The sequence below is a fragment of the Paramormyrops kingsleyae genome, chromosome 7, assembly GCF_048594095.1.
Source record: "Paramormyrops kingsleyae isolate MSU_618 chromosome 7, PKINGS_0.4, whole genome shotgun sequence".
Lineage (NCBI taxonomy): Eukaryota > Metazoa > Chordata > Actinopteri > Osteoglossiformes > Mormyridae > Paramormyrops > Paramormyrops kingsleyae.
The window spans coordinates 11,939,254-11,958,407 of NC_132803.1; the positions used below are offsets into that span (position 1 = coordinate 11,939,254).

At 53.5% G+C, this 19,154-nt stretch overlaps 1 protein-coding gene across 2 annotated transcripts in view; it reads left to right on the forward strand.

Moving 5' to 3' along the window:
• Nucleotides 1-19,154, forward strand: part of tnksa (tankyrase, TRF1-interacting ankyrin-related ADP-ribose polymerase a) — a 35,963-nt gene that overhangs the window by 14,854 nt on the left and 1,955 nt on the right. Inside the window, exons 4-27 of one of the 2 annotated variants that reach the window (XM_023808454.2) lie at nucleotides 4,185-4,221; nucleotides 5,027-5,102; nucleotides 9,115-9,135; nucleotides 10,430-10,524; nucleotides 10,993-11,059; nucleotides 13,756-13,942; nucleotides 14,027-14,148; nucleotides 14,276-14,367; nucleotides 14,454-14,532; nucleotides 14,856-15,027; nucleotides 15,113-15,192; nucleotides 15,276-15,421; nucleotides 15,521-15,686; nucleotides 15,769-15,988; nucleotides 16,352-16,461; nucleotides 16,651-16,839; nucleotides 16,916-17,153; nucleotides 17,264-17,343; nucleotides 17,554-17,674; nucleotides 17,817-17,914; nucleotides 18,091-18,165; nucleotides 18,265-18,370; nucleotides 18,621-18,807; nucleotides 18,977-19,133. In XM_023808454.2, coding sequence (XP_023664222.1) covers nucleotides 4,185-4,221; nucleotides 5,027-5,102; nucleotides 9,115-9,135; nucleotides 10,430-10,524; nucleotides 10,993-11,059; nucleotides 13,756-13,942; nucleotides 14,027-14,148; nucleotides 14,276-14,367; nucleotides 14,454-14,532; nucleotides 14,856-15,027; nucleotides 15,113-15,192; nucleotides 15,276-15,421; nucleotides 15,521-15,686; nucleotides 15,769-15,988; nucleotides 16,352-16,461; nucleotides 16,651-16,839; nucleotides 16,916-17,153; nucleotides 17,264-17,343; nucleotides 17,554-17,674; nucleotides 17,817-17,914; nucleotides 18,091-18,165; nucleotides 18,265-18,370; nucleotides 18,621-18,807; nucleotides 18,977-19,133 — 2,921 coding nt within the window. The remainder of the gene's footprint in view (nucleotides 1-4,184; nucleotides 4,222-5,026; nucleotides 5,103-9,114; nucleotides 9,136-10,429; nucleotides 10,525-10,992; nucleotides 11,060-13,755; nucleotides 13,943-14,026; nucleotides 14,149-14,275; nucleotides 14,368-14,453; nucleotides 14,533-14,855; nucleotides 15,028-15,112; nucleotides 15,193-15,275; nucleotides 15,422-15,520; nucleotides 15,687-15,768; nucleotides 15,989-16,351; nucleotides 16,462-16,650; nucleotides 16,840-16,915; nucleotides 17,154-17,263; nucleotides 17,344-17,553; nucleotides 17,675-17,816; nucleotides 17,915-18,090; nucleotides 18,166-18,264; nucleotides 18,371-18,620; nucleotides 18,808-18,976; nucleotides 19,134-19,154) is intronic. The other variant, XM_023808455.2, reaches the window with a different exon arrangement.

The following is a 19,154-nucleotide window of genomic DNA, read 5'->3' on the forward strand; positions in this document are numbered from 1 at the left end:
GGAACACTCTGTGCTTCTGGCTCACCACCCAGCACCAACCAAGCGGGTTCCTTGGGTTTTAATTCCTGCCTGATGAACGTGATCAGTTGCAGCATCAGATGTCGTGGGAAAATACAGACGCTCCTCTACTTGCAAACAAGATACATTCCCAATGGCCGTTCGCAACTTGAAATGTTCCTAAGTTGTTATTCAACATCATTTTAAGGGTATTCGCAAGCGCTAAGAACTATGATGCTGGGAGTACGCACGCTACACTGCTGCGCGGCAGGAGTAGCGGGCAGAAGTCGTACTAGGCGGAATTGGCGCGCAGGAAAAAAGAATTGATGTTACGGACAGGAAACGGGAGCCCAATGAACACGATTTGGACTTAGTCCTCTTCGTTCGTATGCCTGAAAGTTCATAACTTGAAAGTTTGTAAGCAGAGGAGCGTCTGTAGTTGCCAGGGGCCTTTAGGGTCACGGTGTCACACGCTGCTCCTCTTTGATCGAGTCCTCCACTGTCATCCATCCCGATTCTGACCTGACTGGCTTGAAACTTGCCACCTGTTTGTGTGAACGACTGTCTATGGTTTATTATGCACCCCCCCCCCCCCCCCCCATCTTGCCTGTCCACATTACTGTATGACCAGTCCTAGGGTCATTAGGCCAAGTTCCCCAGTTTTACCCCGACGTCGTGTTAGCGCTGTGCTCAGGGAAACAGGCCGGGTCTCCACACAAGGCCTGTTCTGCTGATGAAGCACTCCACGGGCATCAATAACGGGAGTTTGCAGAGAGAAGGCAATCTTAGGCAACATTAACTCCAATTAATTACCTTCATCGTTAGTATTCCACAGCCGCCGCTGTACGCACAGAAGGCGGATTGCTTTTCCGGACGGCGGCCCGCCTGCTCCTCAGTGTACTGTCCCACGCCAGCTTGGCTGCTGCCTACCGCTCACCCCCTATGGCTCTGGGGCTCCAACACTCCTGCCTTTGGGTAACACTTGGTGCTACTTGGGCGTTTGCTTCAGTGCCGTGGTGCGAGAGAAGCTGTTTCTTGGTGAAACTTGGTGAAACATTGACCTTCACGGTGTCAGCATGCCTGGTTATGTCTGTCTGTCCTTACCTGTTAGACATAGAGGTCACCTACGGGAGTTTAACTTGCACAAAAATGTTCTGAGGGCTAAACGAAAAATGGTTGGTTTAGAGAACTAACAAATCAGATTGTTGAGGATGTGGGTTCAAGCAACTAGAGGAAGCAGGACCAAAACATCTGATTGGTTGGTCCTGCCTTGTCGAATTACTTGTACCCACCTCCTCTAGAATCTGATTGGTTATCTCTCTAAACCAATTTTTGTTCTGCTCTCAGAACATTTTTGTGTAACTCCCATGAGATGAGATTGTCACCCAGCGTTGCCCCTGCATTTCTTGTCAGTGTTGTCATCTGGTAAAAGGGCTTGTGGGTGTGCAGCCAGGCAGGAAAGGGTGGCAGGAGCCAGTAATTTAGTCGCGACTGAAGTGCCCGTGAATGGCTTTCTGCAAATAAAAATTTGAATAGCTCTCTGCTCCCATGTTGGTTTAGTGTTTTGAAGGAGATGAATCCTCTTCTCCTGTTTCCTGTTGATAGATGACCACTCCCTGAGCAGGCCTGGCCAATGAAAAGATGCATTATGGGTGTCACCCCCGCATCATCCGCAGCTGCCCCATTGACCTCAGCTGGTTCCACATACCAGAGGTTACTGCGACTTTTTCTTGGTCACACACCGTGGGCATACCTGTGCTTCGCTGATTTGGCCAGTAAACCGCAGTGCAGGCCTGTGAGGAGAGCTCGGAGCTTAGCCGCGTTTCTCCTTTGCGGATCGCAGTGAGCCTTCCGGTGCCGTGCCTGCCCCCTAGTGGTAATGCTCTGTACTACCTCGTGTCCAGCACTTGTATCTGCATTTGTTTCCCTTAAACAAAGGGTTCCTCACAGTTGGAGAATGTAAGCCGTGTCTTTCTTCATAACCGCCCTCGTCTCCTCCGCTTCAGCCGGCTTCTCCGAGGTCCTTCGGCATACCGGGCTTTACCGCGGCTCCTGCTGCTCTGCGGATCAGCGTGGCCCTCCAGCTGCTGCCGGCTTCCTCGTTCCCTGTGGTGTGTTGTTGAGGTATTAGCTGGTGTGTACTGTGCTCCTTAAATAGCTCCTTTGGATGACTGTCAGGATTTCACAGCTAAGCGCGGTGTTGGTACCGATATTCTCTCACTCATCTCTTTCTCTGTATCTGGCCCACATACTCACTCCTCCTCTTTTTGTTTTGTTTTTTAAAGCCCTGCTCCCACACGTTAGCACAGTCCTCAGCCGGCCATCAGGGTGACACCAGCAGTGTGGAAGCAGCTTGTTGCTCCCTGTTTTGTCGGTGTTGAGGCCGGAAGGCTACGCCGGGTGCTCCTGTGTCACACCTGCTGGTCCGCCAGCCATCTGGGCCTTGGCGGGCAGGGCTGCGGTCCGTCTGAGCGCTCGCTGACATCCGCTCAAAGAGGGGGGGCTGTGAGAGGAAGGTGGGGCAGGGCTGCTTTGGCGATCCTGGGGTTGGCAGCCGAACCTCAGGGCGCCTCGTGGTTCGTCACACACTTGGTTTACCTTTAACTTTCGCTTAGATGGTCGGGCTGTGTGCTTGTTGATGGCCACACCGAGCTCCTTAATATGCTCATTGAAGTTCACCTCTGAAGGGAGTATGAGCCACAGCAGCTTATGCGACAGAAATGTCCGCTGGCTAAATGGTGACCATGCCGAGTAAAGGAAGCTGCCCTTGAACGCCCCCCCCCCCCCCCAGGGCACATGCTTATTAAACATGCACACTTTGCATCAGCAGGAGATTCTGACAGATGAGACTCTGTTCCTGGGCCGCCGGTGCTCTGCGTGTGGCTGCTCGAGGTTTGGAGGGGGGGTGGCATCTATATAAATGCATCACAAGGGGCTGGCTAGTTCAGTGTGAGCTGCTGCCTTTCCTCCCTTCCACCCTGGCCCCCGTTAGCCCCGACTCCCGATTGGGAGCCCAGAAGCCTTTCAGGTCGCGTCCCCTGTCACGGCAGTGCTGGAAATGTCTGACGCCTTTCAGGACACCTGGGCGGTGACGCCGTCCTGCCTGCGCTCTGGCAGGTCAGGGACCTGGAGGATGGAGCCGGCAGGTGCCAATGGCCGCCCCTGTCCAACCTCGCCCTGTGCATGGCCGGCCTACACCATCCCCCAGAGTGGCTGGCGGTGATGATGTGCCCTTCCTGTTTGTGTTTACTCCCCCCCCTCCCCCCGCCCGCACCGTCCCTCTGCAGTCTGACTGTCACACAATCAAACACGCAGTCTATATATAATCCAAGCCCCGCGGAAGATGACATTTACAGGAGCTGGAGCGCGAGGCGGCGTTTAGACACGGTCGCCCCCCCCCCCCCCCCTTGCCAGCTTGGGTCGTCACGGCCGCTCGCTGGGAATCAGGTGTGTTGGGGGAGGGACGGGCGTCTGTGCAGGAGCAGCATCAGTGGTGCTGTATCCCTGCATCCTGAGTGGGAAACAACGTGTTCACAAGCACAGTCCTGCCTGTGTGTGTGTTTGTATGTGACGCCCCCAACCCCCCCCCCCCCCCCAGATGTTGGTCCTGATGTGGGGGAGGAGCTGAGTAACTCCTAGTGCTCATGGTCTCTCCTCCCCCCGCGCAAACGGCGGGGTTGGCTGACATCCAAACATTTATTATTTATTTTTGCCTTCTGTTATGACGGCAGCAGCTCCTCCCATGCAAATATTTCAAAATGGGTGGGGAGTGAGGGTAGGCGGTGGGGGGGGGGGGGATTAGGGCTGCGGGTGGCGGCGCAACGGCCAGCCAGCCCTGATGGAGAGAGAATTAATCTGAAGGCTGGACGCAGACCTGCATCCCTGCCACGCTCCTGTCGCAAGCCGGCGCAACACGTCACACCGCCATCACCTGGAGGGGTGGGAGGGAGTGGAAGAGGAGAGAGAGAGGGAGGGAGGGAGAGAGAGAGAGCAGATAGGCAGGCAGGCAGGCAGTCTTCGTCCGCGTGTGCGTGCTTGCGTGAGCGTGCGTGCGTGCGTGTGTGCGTGTGCGTGTGCGTGCGTGTGTGCGTGGTCTCTCTGGCGTCTCCGTAACACCAGCCTCCTGCTGCCGTGAGTCCCCCTCACACGGCCCCTTTCTGACACCATGATTTTCTGCAATCACTTAGGTGAATACAAGAAGGACGAACTCCTGGAAGCAGCAAGGTGAGTACAGTCTGCTGCCTGCCCCCTCCCACTCAGCCCTCCCCCCACCTCTTTGTCCATCCTCCCCCTCTGCCCCACCCCCTTCCCATACACAGGATCTGTGAATGACTTCCCCTATGTGCAGTATTGGTGTCTCCTCCTGGATGCTGGTTGGCTGCTTGCTTGCTGTATGCTGCCGATGTTTTTGGGGGGGGGGGGCGCTGCTGTGCTCTTTGTGATGCTGGGGGTGGGCGGGGAACCTGCGCTGCATCTTTGACAATGCCTGACTTGGAGGTGGGGACTATTAACAAGAACCCCACCCCACCCCCCTTCCTCCCCACACGTGCTGCTTGTGGGAGTCCTTTCATCACCATGGTGATGGGGCGGCTTTACCCGATTGGCTGGCTGGACTGAGGGTTTTTGGCCACTGGTGAGGGTGACTCACTGGCCCAGTGTTGACTGGTTCCCGCCCCCGTGCGCTCTGCATTGCAGCTGGGCCTTCCTGACCCAGCGGGGAACCTAATCTAGGCTTCTAACAGGATTGGGGCTTCTCTTCCTCGTTCTGTCAGCGGAACCCGCAGCCGGGGCCATAAGCCACAGGCTGGCTGCCACGACAACATGGTCGTCTAGAGCAGAGAGCTGGGTGTGGGCTGAGAGCGGAGATGCTGGTTTTCGGAAGGCAGCCCCGCCCCGCCCCACCCTGCACACACAGCCTGTCAGGCTCTCTCTCTCAGCCTCACCCACCTGCATCCTGTTACTCCTTAGCTGGGGGCCCAGGCCACTGTCCCTCAGCACCTGCTATTAATGCATTCTGTCCCCCCCCCAGGAGCGGTAACGAGGAAAAGCTCATGGCCCTGCTCACCCCCCTGAATGTAAACTGTCACGCCAGCGATGGCCGAAAGGTAAGACGCAGCTCCTTCTCTCCCGAGTCCCATCCAAGCTGAGCTCTGCTCTCTGCCCCTCCCCCCACTCCCCCCCCCCCCCCCCCCCACCCCATTGCAGCTTGTCCCCCGTGTCCCGCATCTAACCCCAGAATCCTTTTTATTTGCCCTGGGTCTGGAGGGCTTGTGTTAGTTTCGGCTGATGCTCAGTTAGGCCCCGTGGCCTCGAGACCGGTGTTGACATCATCAGTGGCGTTAATGACCCTGGTTATTTGCACACAGTGGCCTGTCCGCCTTGCCATCGCTGAGTGGTTTTGCTCCATCTGACCTCCCTGTACTTTTTAAACTTGGCTCAGTTTTAGTTTTATGATTTGCGGTGCCCAGCAGAGGGTTGTTTGTTGTCCGGCATTGCGTTCGGGTAACTGAGCAGGGCTGAGAGTTTTCTGATGCCCGGCTGTGAGCTAGCAGGGTGGCACCCAGTGCTGCGCCGTGGCCGGGGGCCACGCTGGGTCCAGGCAGTCAGCCAGTGTCACCATGTGCTTCTGCGTGCTCTTCGCCTCGTGTTGGACAGTGTCTGCTGAATGAGGCCCCTCCAGTCTCCTATAACTCTGCCAGTGAGCCGGTTTCCTGCAGCCGAAATGCTTTAAGACAGAATGTTTGCAATGATAAGTCATTGAAGGCCTTAGCATAGAGTGTATCTTTCCTGCACTGCCTGCCTGAGATTGTCCTTTTAAAATCCTCACTGCCAGCAGCTGGATTGGCACCTACTGAATGTTCCCAACAGCAAAGCCGTCACCTGACATCCCTTGAGGGCCTGACACATACCGCTACCCTGGGAAACGTGTCCGGTGGCTGTGAAACACGTCTTAGTGCTCGTGGTCCCTAAGGCTACATCCATACAGCTACATTTTCGTTTAAAAATGCAGACATCGGTCTGCGTTTTTGCCTTTCGTCCACACTACCTCTGAGTTTTCTGTTTACAAAAATGGAGACTTTTGAACACACTCTTCACAGACATATACTTCTGTAAACTCTGTTTCAGCATCGCAGTGTGGATGAGAGAAAACGGAGACTTAAGAGAATGCAGACCCCATGAGTACCATAATTGGTCTCTGCTCATTATGTGGGCCTTCCCTGATTTGATCCAGCTAGTTACGACCTGTCATTGTCTGATTGGTCACCTAGTCACCCCTAACAGACGTAAACTGTACGCATGAGTAATACCTCCTCTTTTCTTTTCGATCTGATTTGATGACCAAGGTTGGTATTTGATTCAAAACCAAAGTTGGCGTGGAGGGAATCAGGCCTGATTGTTTTATTTCCATGCAGCATGCCGATGGCTGCACAACTTTTTTGCTTAGAATTGAGATCGTGATCCTCTGTGACAATTTTTTTTCGTTAAATTTAAATGTTTATTGCACTCATTAAACTGCAAAAGGAAACACAACAAAGCATGACTGCCCTAAACATATGATTGATCCAGGACCGACATACCAACTTCTGACAGCAGAAAGGAAATGCTCAATTGGCCATTCAGTTAGGGTAACCGAATGTTCCAGTACCAAAAGTACGGTACCTGGTGCACTGGAAAAATGCCCTTTAAAGAGCATGCAGAATTATGGGATGCTTGAGTCTCTGGGGAAAAGTAGGAGTGCTTGGTTTAATCCAGCTGATATAATACAGTGCCGCAGAACCGTTAGAAGTTAGATGGCATAGAGGTGTGAATCAAGATTGCGTTGTTTTACGATTAATCGTGCGGCCCTACAGTATGCAGCTAAATGGCGTGTTATGCAGTGTGACTGCTGCACTTTTGTGCTAAAAGAAGCAAATTTAAGGGCCACTTGTTTTTGTCTATGCTCACAAGCCCAGTGTAGGTTATTAGCTACGTCATAAACATTTTTGCTCGTTTCAATTTGGATGGAAATACTTTCTTAAATGGCCTGTAAATGCCTATGTGCATGGTGATCGTTTTCGTTTGAAAACTCTCAATAACGTAGCAGTGGACGTAGCCCAAGAGTCGTTCGCGCCTCGGTATGACAAGCGGTTCCTGGTCCTTAGCGCTCATCGCTGTCTTGTGCTGCTGTGGGCCACTCCACAGCTAGGGGGCGAGCAGCAGTCCCTGACATCTGCTGTCTGGTGTCTGGACTCACCTGTTTGGGGAGTTTTGGATATCTGAGGAGGAGTGGACCTCGATGTCTGCTGTACTGATCCGTGACACCAATCCGCGTAGTTTAGGGACAAAGCCCCCGCCGTGCCCCGTGTGCTGTGAGCGTCGTTTTTGTGGCGATGACGCTAGCCGCAAGGCACTGTTGCCAGAGCAACCTGTACAGCTCTGTCAGACCTATTCAGGGGCCCCCACCCCCTTTGGGGGTGTGTGGAGAGCCTGATGAATTGCAGTGTATTCAGCAGGCAACTGCCATGCCCTGGATGCGCTTGTGCTGTGGCTCTGTGACTCTGTTCATGTGACCCAGGTCAGCGCCTCGGAGTCCCACAGCCCACAGAGTTGGCTGTCCTTGGGCCTGTCAGCATCCCTCATTTGTGTTTCATAGCAAGATCTCCTCCCTGCCTGTTCGTGTCTGGGGAAGCAGAGCCACGGTCAGGCCTTTAGGAGGTGTGGCGGCTGTGGATCTGAGAGTGTGTGCATTATGTAGTTCTTTGGAAGGAGCCGTGTTTAAGGTGAGGAATGCAGATAAAACCGGTTCACGGGGATGATGTCTTTACGCCAGAGTTCAGGAGGTATGTCCTGGGCATCTGGGAGTGGGTTCTCTGCTCACATGCGCATGACTGTGAACAGCAGCAATGGCATGATTGTCTTCTCAACCTACTAGTTATAGGAAGATTGGCCGCCATGGCAACAGATGACAGCCAGTAATCACTCTGTTGGCATGGTTACAGGTTACAATTCTGGAAAGAGGACAGAAGGGGAGACAGGGTAAAACAGCAATGGAGAGAATATGATGGGCCCCATGAACCATGTCTGGACCTTGTCTTTTATCTCCTGGCTCAGGGGTATTGGCTTTGTTTATAGCATGAATCCCACCTACTGCCTTGGTTCCTTTGCATTTCCCATCATGCCATGGGGCTGTTTAAGTATGGCATCTGCGCTGTGCAGTTTTCATTTGGGGTTCCATGGCCCGGAAAGGCGCTGATGGTGTGACAGCATGGAGCTGCTTCACCTCACTGCACTGTGTGTAGTATAAGGCTCTCGGCACGTTGGGGTCTGACTTAACCCAGTGCTGCATCCAGGTTCATCATGTCTTTCTGCTCTGTGTTCAGCTCCTACAGCCTCCCATGTCCCTGCATGAAGTCTCTCTCAGCGCCCGCCCATGGTACCAAACTCCAGGGGCTGGAGGAATGGCCCCCATTTCCCCAGCTCATCCACCCCACCCTTATTCCATTTAAGTCACGGTGTTAAGATGGTTGTCAGTTTATAGGCACCGTAGAGTTAAAATGCCACTCAATTATTAGGTGGGATACATGGTTGGGTCACGGGTCGAGAGCTAGTCCACAAACACCCCACAGGTCCCAGTGGGGGGGCGCCTTGCCCAGGACCCCTCACACTCCCTCCAGTACTGACAGATTGGGGGGCGGAGCCTGTCCATGACAGCATTTGCAGGCTTGTTTCCATGGTGACACAGGCTTAATTCATTGGCCATTCGACGCCCTTTTCAGACACACCTCCAAGGGGCGGTGGAGATGCCCCACGTGGCTTTTTGTGGTCCAATAATAAGACAGTAATGATGCGAGCTGCTCAGCCTATTGGAAGACGTGAGTGCTGTTGAGTTGTGGGTTGGGGGAGTGTGGTTTTGGGGCTCCCCCACCCCCTTCTCATCATGGTTCTGCCCCCCCCCCCCCCTTTACGCATCAGGCCCCTTGGAGGGAAGTAGACTTTCTGAATGATGCACACCCTGAGTAAAATGGATTAAAGCTGTAGGTGTTTGAGATAATGACATGTTATCATTTTATCATTTTTTGTGTTTTATTTGTTTTTGTTTCTGTTTTTGTTTGTGGTTCTGGCGACATTGTCTATCAGTCAACATCCCAAAAATTGCTGGTAAGTTCGTTTTCAATAAGAGCTCCTAGTCTGATGCACTGTTGTGATTCATTTCAATTAAAATTGACTTTTGGTTTGTTTATCAGTGCGCTGGCTCTGGCTCCTTTAAATGCACAGTATGGGCATTATGGTCTGTCTGTCACATCTCATCCACCAACCAATGCTCTTGTCTTCCTGGGGCGGGGTGGGATTATGGGTGGGGACATTACCAGTACCCCGCCCCCAAGTGCAGTTCCAGATTCCACACTGCCTGCCTTTTAATGTTAGTTGGTGCGAAGCCCCCCCTCCCTTCCTGGCCGCTCTAACACCTCTGTGACCTCACCCGCCCACCCCATAGCTTGAGCCACTCTATGACTTGATTAATCAGTTTATTTATTTATTTATTTTTTGTTACCTGCATGTCGGCTTGACTGTGCATTTTGTCGATCTTTCATACAGCATTAATGCTGTGTAATGTTGTAGGTCAGTTTCTGTGGATGGCGAAATTCCCTTGTTTGCGGGCGGGTGCACATGATCTGTGAAGTGTAGTGGGGGGGGGGGGGGAGGAGGAGCTCTATGAAGCTTTTCGCAGCCAACTGGGCCCGGGTCCCCTAACAGCCAATGACTGCAGTGCACTTCCTGTTGGAGTCCACTGCGTGTTCATTGGCCCCCACCTCCTAAAGGGACTCTCACCCTTTTGGGATGGTCCCCCACTCCACATTAATGTGATACACAAACACTAGCCCCACGCACGCACATGCGCACACAAGCTCATTGTCTGTCCTCAGAGAAGCCCTGTAACCTTCGTGCCTTGAAGCCTTGGTCACCAATACCCATGAGTCCCCCTCACCCCGCACGCTCGCCCACCCGCCTCCCACTGGCTGAATTTGGGTCCGCCCCCGCCGTGCCTTGCAGCTGCACCCTCGTAGTGAATCGTTTTGGGAGGGCTAGTCCATCCTGCTGTAACATGGCTAATCTGCAGCGAAGCTGAATGGGTTCAGTCCGATCCTCTAGCTCTTGTCCACATGGAGGGCTGAGCTGCCAAACAGGTCATGCCGAAGCGCGCTACCTGCAGCAGTTACGTTTTGGTTCCATTCTGGTTACGTAAAGGTTCCATCTCTGCTGTGTCTCACCAGGCAGGACTGGCTGGGCGACACCGGCCAGTGCTGGCCGACTTGCTTTGCTGCTGACCTTTCTGCTATGTGACGCAAAGCTTGTCTTCTGACACACGCCCCGCTAGTTGCTGTCACATCAGTAGGGGGCGCTCCCTGTGCCGAGGTCCGGTCCGATCGCTGTCTTCCTTTTTCTCCACCAGTCTACCCCACTGCACCTGGCAGCTGGGTACAACCGTGTGCGGATCGTCCAGCTACTGCTTCAGCATGGCGCTGACGTCCACGCCAAGGACAAAGGGTGGGTCGACACAGCCTGTGTGTGTGTGTGTGTGTGTGTGTGTGTGTGTGTGTGTGTGTGTGTGTGTGTGTGTGTGTGTGTGTGTGTGTGTGTGTGTGTGTGTGTGTGTGTGTGTGTGTGTGTGTGTGTGTGTGTGTGTGTGTGTGTGTGTGTGTGCAATGCCCCCTGTGTGTACAGACAGCCTGGCTGGGCCCATAACTCCGCCCCCCCCAGCAGCTCTCCCCGTCTGGCCCCATCCACCATTGTGATTCCTCCATTTGGAGAGACTGTGCCCGCATATTCCCGCTGTGCGGCCCGGCCGGCCTGAAGGGGGCAGATTAATGGTGCTGGGTTCAGCCTGCGAAGGGCAGATGAATGGCGGGGGCCTGGGACCCGGCTCACTCCCGCACACATTTGCTGCTCTCCGTCCCGGGTGCTGTGGGCTTGCGATCGCCTTCGCTGACCCTGTTTCCGGCTCTCCATCCACAGCGGCCTGGTCCCCCTGCACAATGCCTGCTCCTACGGTCACTACGAGGTCACCGAACTTCTGCTCAAGGTGAGGGTGCCTCTGAGGGCCTGATGGGTGTGTGTCGCTAGGCCTCTGTGAGGGGGCTGCATGTACAACATAATGCCCCCCCTTAGGGATACCGCGGTGACTGATAATGCACGTTAACTCTTTTTATAATGTTACTGAGAGAGTGTTTAGCCAGAACTCTGTAAATGTGTCAGTGTGGATCATGGTGGCCAGTGTAAGATGAAAACAGACCCACTGGCCTGTCTAGGCACTGCTCCTGCCAGTGACACACAGACCTATTCCTGCTCTGCCTGGCTGGTGAAACATCGGAACAGCCGTTACTTTCAGGCCGTATCTGCTAGGTGGGTGTGAGTTTCATCAGCGGGTTGCACCAGCCAAGCAAAAGTTTGACCGTAGCCTACAGTGGATGTTTACTGCCCCTACAAACTACTAAAATTGGCTGTGCCATGCAAGTAGTTTCAATGTAACACAGGTTATAATGTAAATTCCACACTTCCTTATCTTGAGGTTTAAGGTCCGTCGTAACTAACCTTTGCTGCTGGTTTAGGATAAAACAAGGTCACTGGCTTGATGTGGTGGCTTCAGTAAGCCAGCGTTAGCTGGTAACGTGGAGAAATACGCTGCCCTGCCATTGTTTGTTTCCTGTAAACCCTGTTTGTATTTCTTGAGCTTGAACATCTCATGTAGCAGAACCACTATCAAGCACCTACAATAAATGTCTAACTTCACTACAAATGTGATAAATAGGGATGCACCGAAATTTCGGCCGGCGAAAATTTTCGGCCGAAATAGCATTATCGGTTTCGGCCGAAACGTAAGAAAGCGCCGAAAATAAAAGCCGAAATTGTCGCCACGCCTCTCCCATCCTCCCGAAAAAAGATCGCTTTCCTTTGCTTGCATGGACTGCGCGTAAGTACTCATCTGCCCCAAGCACCAGCACAGACAGTGAGAGATTATTCAGTGCAGCATCTCATGTTCTTGATGAGAACAGAAATCGTCTCTCCAGCCAGAAAGCTGAACAACTTTTGTTCATAAAGAGAAATCTGCCACTTTTGCTAAAATAAAAGCAGCCTAATTTGATGTTGTTTACAGTTAAAGGTTTGATTTATTTATTCTGTTATTGCAATGTTGTTTTGCACAGTAATTTAAAATTGAAGTAAAACGTTTAATGCAGGTAATATTTTGCACAATTCGTAAAGGCACTAAAAGCTAGCACAGACTGAGTGATTTTATTCAGTGCAGTATGTTCTTCATGAGAAGAGGAACTGTGTCTTCAGCCAGAAAACTGAAAAACTTTTGTTCATAAAGATAAACCTGCTTCTTTTGCTTAAATTAAAAGCAGACCAATTTAGTGTGTATAGTTATGTTGTTTACAGTAAGAGGTTGGATTTATTTATTTTTCTTCTGTTTGTGCCTCCCTAGTGATAAACATACTAGTGGTATAACAGACCTTAGTTGATCCCCCCCCCCCCCCCCCCCCAGTATGTGAACCACGGGTTAACTGCAAGTTAAGTTTAACCATGATAGTGTGAAACAGTTTTATTGTTGGTGTCACAATGAAGGTGAATTCCTCACATATGTGTAGGACACGGGGGAATTTCAGATTGTCTGTGATAATGCAATAACAAAAAAAATTTGCAGAGATTTAATAGCATTATCAATGGCATTTTTGGTGAAATCTGCTTCCCTCCCGCTCATAACAAATGCTGTTTGTTAAAGTTAATTATAACTTTAGTTTTTCCTGAGATCTTGTTTTGTGATCTCGGGGAAAAGTTTGGCTATATTGGGATCTCTGATAAAATAGGCTGTGATTTTGACAGAAGACGACAACGATGGATGTTCTTTATGGACTTCCGTACCATGCAGAGTTGCGATGATAAGATACAGAAAAGAAGTTCATGTGTCCATGTGAATGGGGCATGTTAAAGGTTCCTTGCTTTGAGTTCTCTAAGCAATAAAAGGAAAAGTTTTTTTTTTTTTGCTGATCCCTGACTCAAAAGCCGGATAGAAGCTGAGCTGTGAGTTTCGTGATCTGTTACACCGCTAAACATACCTAGTGAGTTTTGTGATCTTACACCACTAAACATACCTAGCACGTTACCTAGTGTTCCATTACAGTTGTGGTTGAAATACTTCTCACAAATGCAGAAAACAAATCATTGGCTATATATAAAACCCAAACTTGATAAACCTGGAACAGCGAGTTGGTTCCGGTAATATCAGACAATGATATTGATTGGTTTTCCACTGTAAAAACGTCATTCTGTGTGCCAGTATTTTTATTTCGTAGCTACTAACTAAGATGGAACTTAAGTAGCAGTGGTGCATCCGACAAAGAACGCGGTTCTAGTTACGTATGATTTAAGGTACACTTTACACCCCACCTTGCAATTTTACGAATTTACGCTAAGCTGGTGCAACCCACTGCTGGAGATTCCAGCTATCACTGTGAATGTATGGTGACCTAGCCCGTTTTCTGGAAGGTGTGTGAAGGGCGGAAGGACCAGGGTTTCCATTCCCGTCAGCCTCAGCGCCTGCCCCTCTTCCTGGGAGCAGGCCGCCAACTGATGGCTTCCTAGATCGAGTTCTGTCGTAAATGTGAAATACATTCTGCAATCTGTGGTGATCCAGCTGGCCGCTCTCAGTGGTATTTTTGCCCTGGTGTTTTTTCACTCCGGTTTTTATCGTTACTGAGGGCCCTGTCCCCTTTCCCACAGCATGGCGCCTGCGTCAACGCCATGGACCTGTGGCAGTTCACGCCGCTGCACGAGGCGGCCTCCAAGAACCGGGTGGAGGTGTGTTCACTGCTGCTGAGCCACGGCGCCGACCCCACCATCGCCAACTGTCACGGCAAGAGCGCAGTGGACATGGCCCCCACGCCCGAGCTCAAAGAGCGCCTCACCTGTGAGTACGCCAGCCCCGCGGGGGCCCCTGCCCCCAGCCCTAACCCTCATCTGTGCGCTCTGACCCCCTGTGTTCCTCCCCCAGATGAGTTCAAAGGCCACTCCCTGCTCCAGGCGGCACGGGAGGCAGACATGGCAAAGGTGAAGAAGACTTTGGCCCTGGAGGTCATCAACTTCAAACACCCCCAGTCCCACGAGACTGCGCTGGTAAGGACCCTTGCGATGGCGGTTAAGGGGCCACTGACCCTGATGTGTAGGAGGGGGGTGTGGTCTTTGCTGAGCCGGGCCAGCCCTGGCGGCCATTCTGTCCTGACCCTGTCCCCCTGTGTGACAGCACTGCGTGGCGGCCTCCCCGCACCCCAAGCGCAAGCAGGTGACCGAGCTACTGCTTCGTAAAGGAGCCAACGTCAACGAGAAGAACAAGGAGTGAGTGCCCCCCCCTCCCCCAAATCATGGCGCTCTGCGCTGTTTCAGTGGCTTGTCATTGGCTAATATCTCTCCATCCCCCCCAGCTTCATGACTCCACTGCACGTGGCTGCGGAGAGGGCGCACAACGACATCATGGAGGTCCTGCAGAAACACGGAGCTAAGGTAGGCCTTCGGCGCATCGATCTGTTCTTGTTATGAAAGAGGAGCGCGCTTTGCACTGAACCGTCTGCCTCAGAGTGTCTGAGGAAATTAGCCGTAAATGCTGCAGATTTTCAGGGACATGCGGTCTGGCTGCTCTCTCTGCCCCAGCTGTTTCAGAGAGAATTTGCCTTTACTGGGGAATTCGGTTTGGGGGTGAGGTCCAGTTAACATTTCAAACTGACATGACCAGCCCAGGAAGTGACACAGGTTCAGTGGGGGAGGGCCGTCTGCCTGGCCATAGGCCCCCTGGGGGGTCTGACACCGCGGTCTCCCCCACCCCACAGATGAACGCGCTGGACACCCTGGGCCAGACGGCCCTGCACCGGGCGGCGCTGGCGGGCCACCTTCAGACCTGCCGACTGCTGCTGAACTACGGCGCCGATCCGACCATCGTCTCGCTGCAGGGCTTCACTGCGGCTCAGATGGGTAACGAGGCCGTGCAGCAGATCCTTAATGGTATGCAGACCGAATCTCTCTGTAACCCCCCCCCCCCCCCAATTAGGCACGCCCCCAATCCGCCATCTCCTCTCGCCCCCCCCAGAGAACGTCCCGGTGAGGAACTCGGACGTGGACTACCGTCTCCTGGAAGCGGCCAAAGCAGGGGACCTGGACACTGTGAAGGTAGCGAGTCCCCCCTCTCCCCCCGATGGCTGTGGCGTTTTGGGCTCAGCCTTTAACCCGTCTCACTCTGTCGCTGCCCCCAGCAACTGTGCTCCCCCCAGAATGTGAACTGCCGGGACCTGGAGGGCCGGCACTCCACGCCGCTACATTTTGCAGCCGGCTACAACCGCGTGGCTGTGGTGGATTATCTGCTGCACCACGGTGCTGACGTGCACGCCAAGGACAAGGGGTAAGCCCCCTCCCCTCCCTCCTTCGCCGTAACAACCATGTGACCATGCTGGCACTGCCCCCCTGATGTGATTGGTTGTGGTTCTTGACCTGCCCACAGCGGCCTGGTTCCCCTGCATAACGCCTGCTCCTACGGGCACTACGAGGTGGCGGAGCTGTTAGTGCGGCACGGGGCCTCCGTCAATGTGGCCGACCTGTGGAAGTTCACGCCATTGCACGAGGCGGCCGCCAAGGGCAAATACGAGATCTGCAAACTACTGCTCAAGGTACCGCCTCCCCCCACCCAAGTGCTCCCCCCCCCCCACTGACCCCCTCCACCCACATCACCTCACAGCTTCTCGTCCTCAGCATGGCGCCGACCCCACCAAGAAGAACCGGGATGGGAACACGCCCCTGGACATGGTGAAGGAGGGAGACACGGACATTCAGGACCTGCTGAGGGGCGACGCCGCCCTGCTGGACGCTGCGAAGAAGGGCTGTCTGGCACGCGTGCAGAAGCTGTGCAGCCCAGAGAATATAAACTGCAGGGACACGCAGGGCCGCAACTCCACCCCACTGCACCTGGCGGGTAGGGGGCCCATGCTGAGAGAGCTTCTGGAGTCTCCAAGTCCAAGGGGGGGGGGTCACTCCGACAATCAACATTGAAGCCTTCATGGCCTTTATTGCAGTGTTTTAACAGCTGTCACCAGCAGGGGGCGTACAGCTTTCCTTCAGGGGGGTTTAATGTGAGCTTGCTGTCCTGTTAGGGCTGCTGCTCATCAGATAGCTAAGAAGCTTGTGTTTCACTGATGGAGCCACGTTAATGTCCTGGCATATCAGACTGGAGAACTCAAATCCAGTTAGCAGTGTTGTCATGCCTGTACATGCCATCTGTGTGTGAGTGAAGTGAGACAAAATAGAGTGAATATCCCCCCCCCCCCCATTCCTACAGCTGGTTACAACAACCTGGAGGTGGCGGAGTACCTGCTGGAGCATGGGGCAGACGTCAACGCCCAGGACAAGGGGGGGCTGATCCCACTCCACAATGCGGCTTCCTATGGGGTGAGTATAGCTGCCCCCCATCTGGTCTCAGGACACACCTCTTGTTCCTGGTACTGACCCATGTTACCTTGGCTTTAAGCTCGTGAGTCGTACATCGTGGGAGATTTTGCCTTTTCATCTTAGTTTGGCCAAATACAGTTTGTTGCCGTCATTAACGCATGTGAGACGCTGTTCACCCCCCCCCCCCAGCACGTGGACATCGCGGCACTCCTCATCAAGTACAACACGTGTGTGAATGCCACGGATAAGTGGGCTTTCACCCCCCTTCATGAAGCCGCCCAGAAGGGGCGTACCCAGCTGTGCGCGCTGCTGCTGGCTCACGGCGCTGACCCCACCATGAAGAACCAGGAGGGCCAGACGCCTCTGGACCTGGCCACGGTACATATTCACATGCACACTAATTTCTTGTGTGTCTCTGGTGACGTCCCACTAAAGTGGTTGCTCTCTGTCGCAGGCTGATGACATCAGAGCTCTGCTGATGGATGCCATGCCCCCTGACGCCCTTCCCAGCTGCTTCAAGCCCCAGGCCACAGTGGTCAGCGCCTCTGTCATCTCCCCGGCCTCCACGCCCTCCTGCCTGTCCGCTGCCAGCAGCATCGACAACCTGGCAGGGCCCCTGGCCGATCTCACTGTGTCTGGGGCCTCCGGGCCCGCTGACGGCGCCACCGGCTCAGACCGCAAGGAAGGGGACAGTGAGTAGCGCGCTGGGCTTTGGGGGTCGGCGGGTTAGGGGCTTCTGCTCTGGGAGTTAGGTAAGGTCTTTCCAGTCTCCCCAGTTGACCCATTGTCTGCTTTCCCATAGCCATTCTGGACATGAACATCAGCCAATTCCTGAAGAGCCTGGGCCTAGAGCACCTGAGGGATATCTTTGAGAGGGAACAGGTCTGTCTGTCAGTCTCTGTCTGTCAGTCTCTGTCTGTCAGTCTCTGTCTGTCAGTCTCTGTCTGTCAGTCTCTGTCTGTCAGTCTCTGTCTGTCAGTCTCTGTCTGTCAGTCTCTGTCTGTCTGTCTCTGTCTGTCTGTCTCTCTCACAACCCTTTGTCCTCTGCTCTCAGTCCCTGTCTCTGATTAGCCACGTACCTATACTCCTCAGATCACGCTGGATGTACTGGCTGACATGGGCCATGAGGAGCTGAAGGAGATCGGGATCAACGCCTACGGTCACCGACACAAACTCATCAAGGGCATGGAAAGGCTGCTGGGGGGCCAGCAAGGTGGGTGGGAGGTGTCGGGCGTGTCCGTTAGCCTCACTGGAAGGAAGACTGAGAAATGGTGGCAGGCTGAATGGGATATTGATGGTGGTACATATCCGTGTTGATAGAGGGACCCCCAGAATCACAGGCAGTTTTCTTTCAGGTGCCAACCCCTACCTGACGTTCCACTGTGCCAACCAGGGCACGGTGCTCATAGACTTGGCCCCTGATGATAAGGAGTTCCAGTCGGTGGAGGAGGAGGTATGTGGAGTTGAGGAATCCTAGATTTCTTCTCTGACCATTACTGTGGAGTCCAGGTTGATTGGATATGCTGGTGGAGCGGCATGTGTGCAGTCATATGCATGCTGCTGTTTGTTCCTCTCTGTGCTGCCTGCCCACCCTCCTCATTTGGACTCCTCTGCCCTTCTGTCCCACAGCTGCAGAGCACCATTCGGGAGCACAGGGACGGGGGCAATGCAGGGGGGGTGTTCAGCCGCTATAACATCCTCAAGGTGAGGCCTGGCTGAACTTGCATTAATAACCAGGTATGTGCTGCTGGCATCACCTCAGTGTGCTTCCATGAGACTCACGTCTGTCTGAAAACGCTGCAGATCCAGAAGGTGGTGAACAAAAAACTGCGGGAGAGATATGTCCACCGGCAGAAGGAGATCGCCGACGAGAACCACAATCACCACAACGAGCGCATGCTCTTTCATGGTAAGGACCTCCTAGGTTCTCCATCTGCAAGTCTGGCCCCTTCTGGTATTTGAGTCATCAGTAGGGCTATCTTTTCTGGTTTCGTCCTCTGTTCTGGACTACATCGAAAGAAAGGCGCTTTTCTTTTTAACAAATCCAGACCATCATCTCTGTCTCGACATGTCCCACTTGACCTGGATCCGGTGCCCTTGGTATCAGGGCAGACCAGTTTCATGTTAATTAACCTTCTGATGTCTCCCATCTCAACCAGGATCCCCCTTCATAAACGCCATCATCCACAAAGGGTTTGATGAGCGCCATGCCTACATCGGTGGCATGTTCGGCGCTGGCATCTACTTTGCGGAGAACTCCTCTAAGAGCAACCAGTATGTGTATGGCATTGGGGGTGGTACCGGCTGCCCCACCCATAAAGACCGCTCCTGTTATGCCTGCCACAGGTACGGTTTCTGCCTTTCATGCTTTGAGAGAGTGGGATGGGAACAGTGATGTGTTCCCGGTGCTTAGGAAACAGTGCTTGGCTTCTCAAACTGCATGCTTGGGTTGGGTAAATGAGCCATGTGTGTATATAACTGTCTGACAACCATGTGTCCCATTGCCTCCTTGCAGGCAGATGCTGTTCTGCAGAGTCACATTGGGCAAGTCCTTCCTGCAGTTCAGTGCCATGAAAATGGCCCACGCCCCCCCGGGCCACCACTCTGTCATCGGCCGGCCCAGTGTCAATGGTCTGGCCTATGCTGAGTATGTCATCTACAGAGGAGAGCAGGTGAGCGAGCAGGCCGACTGA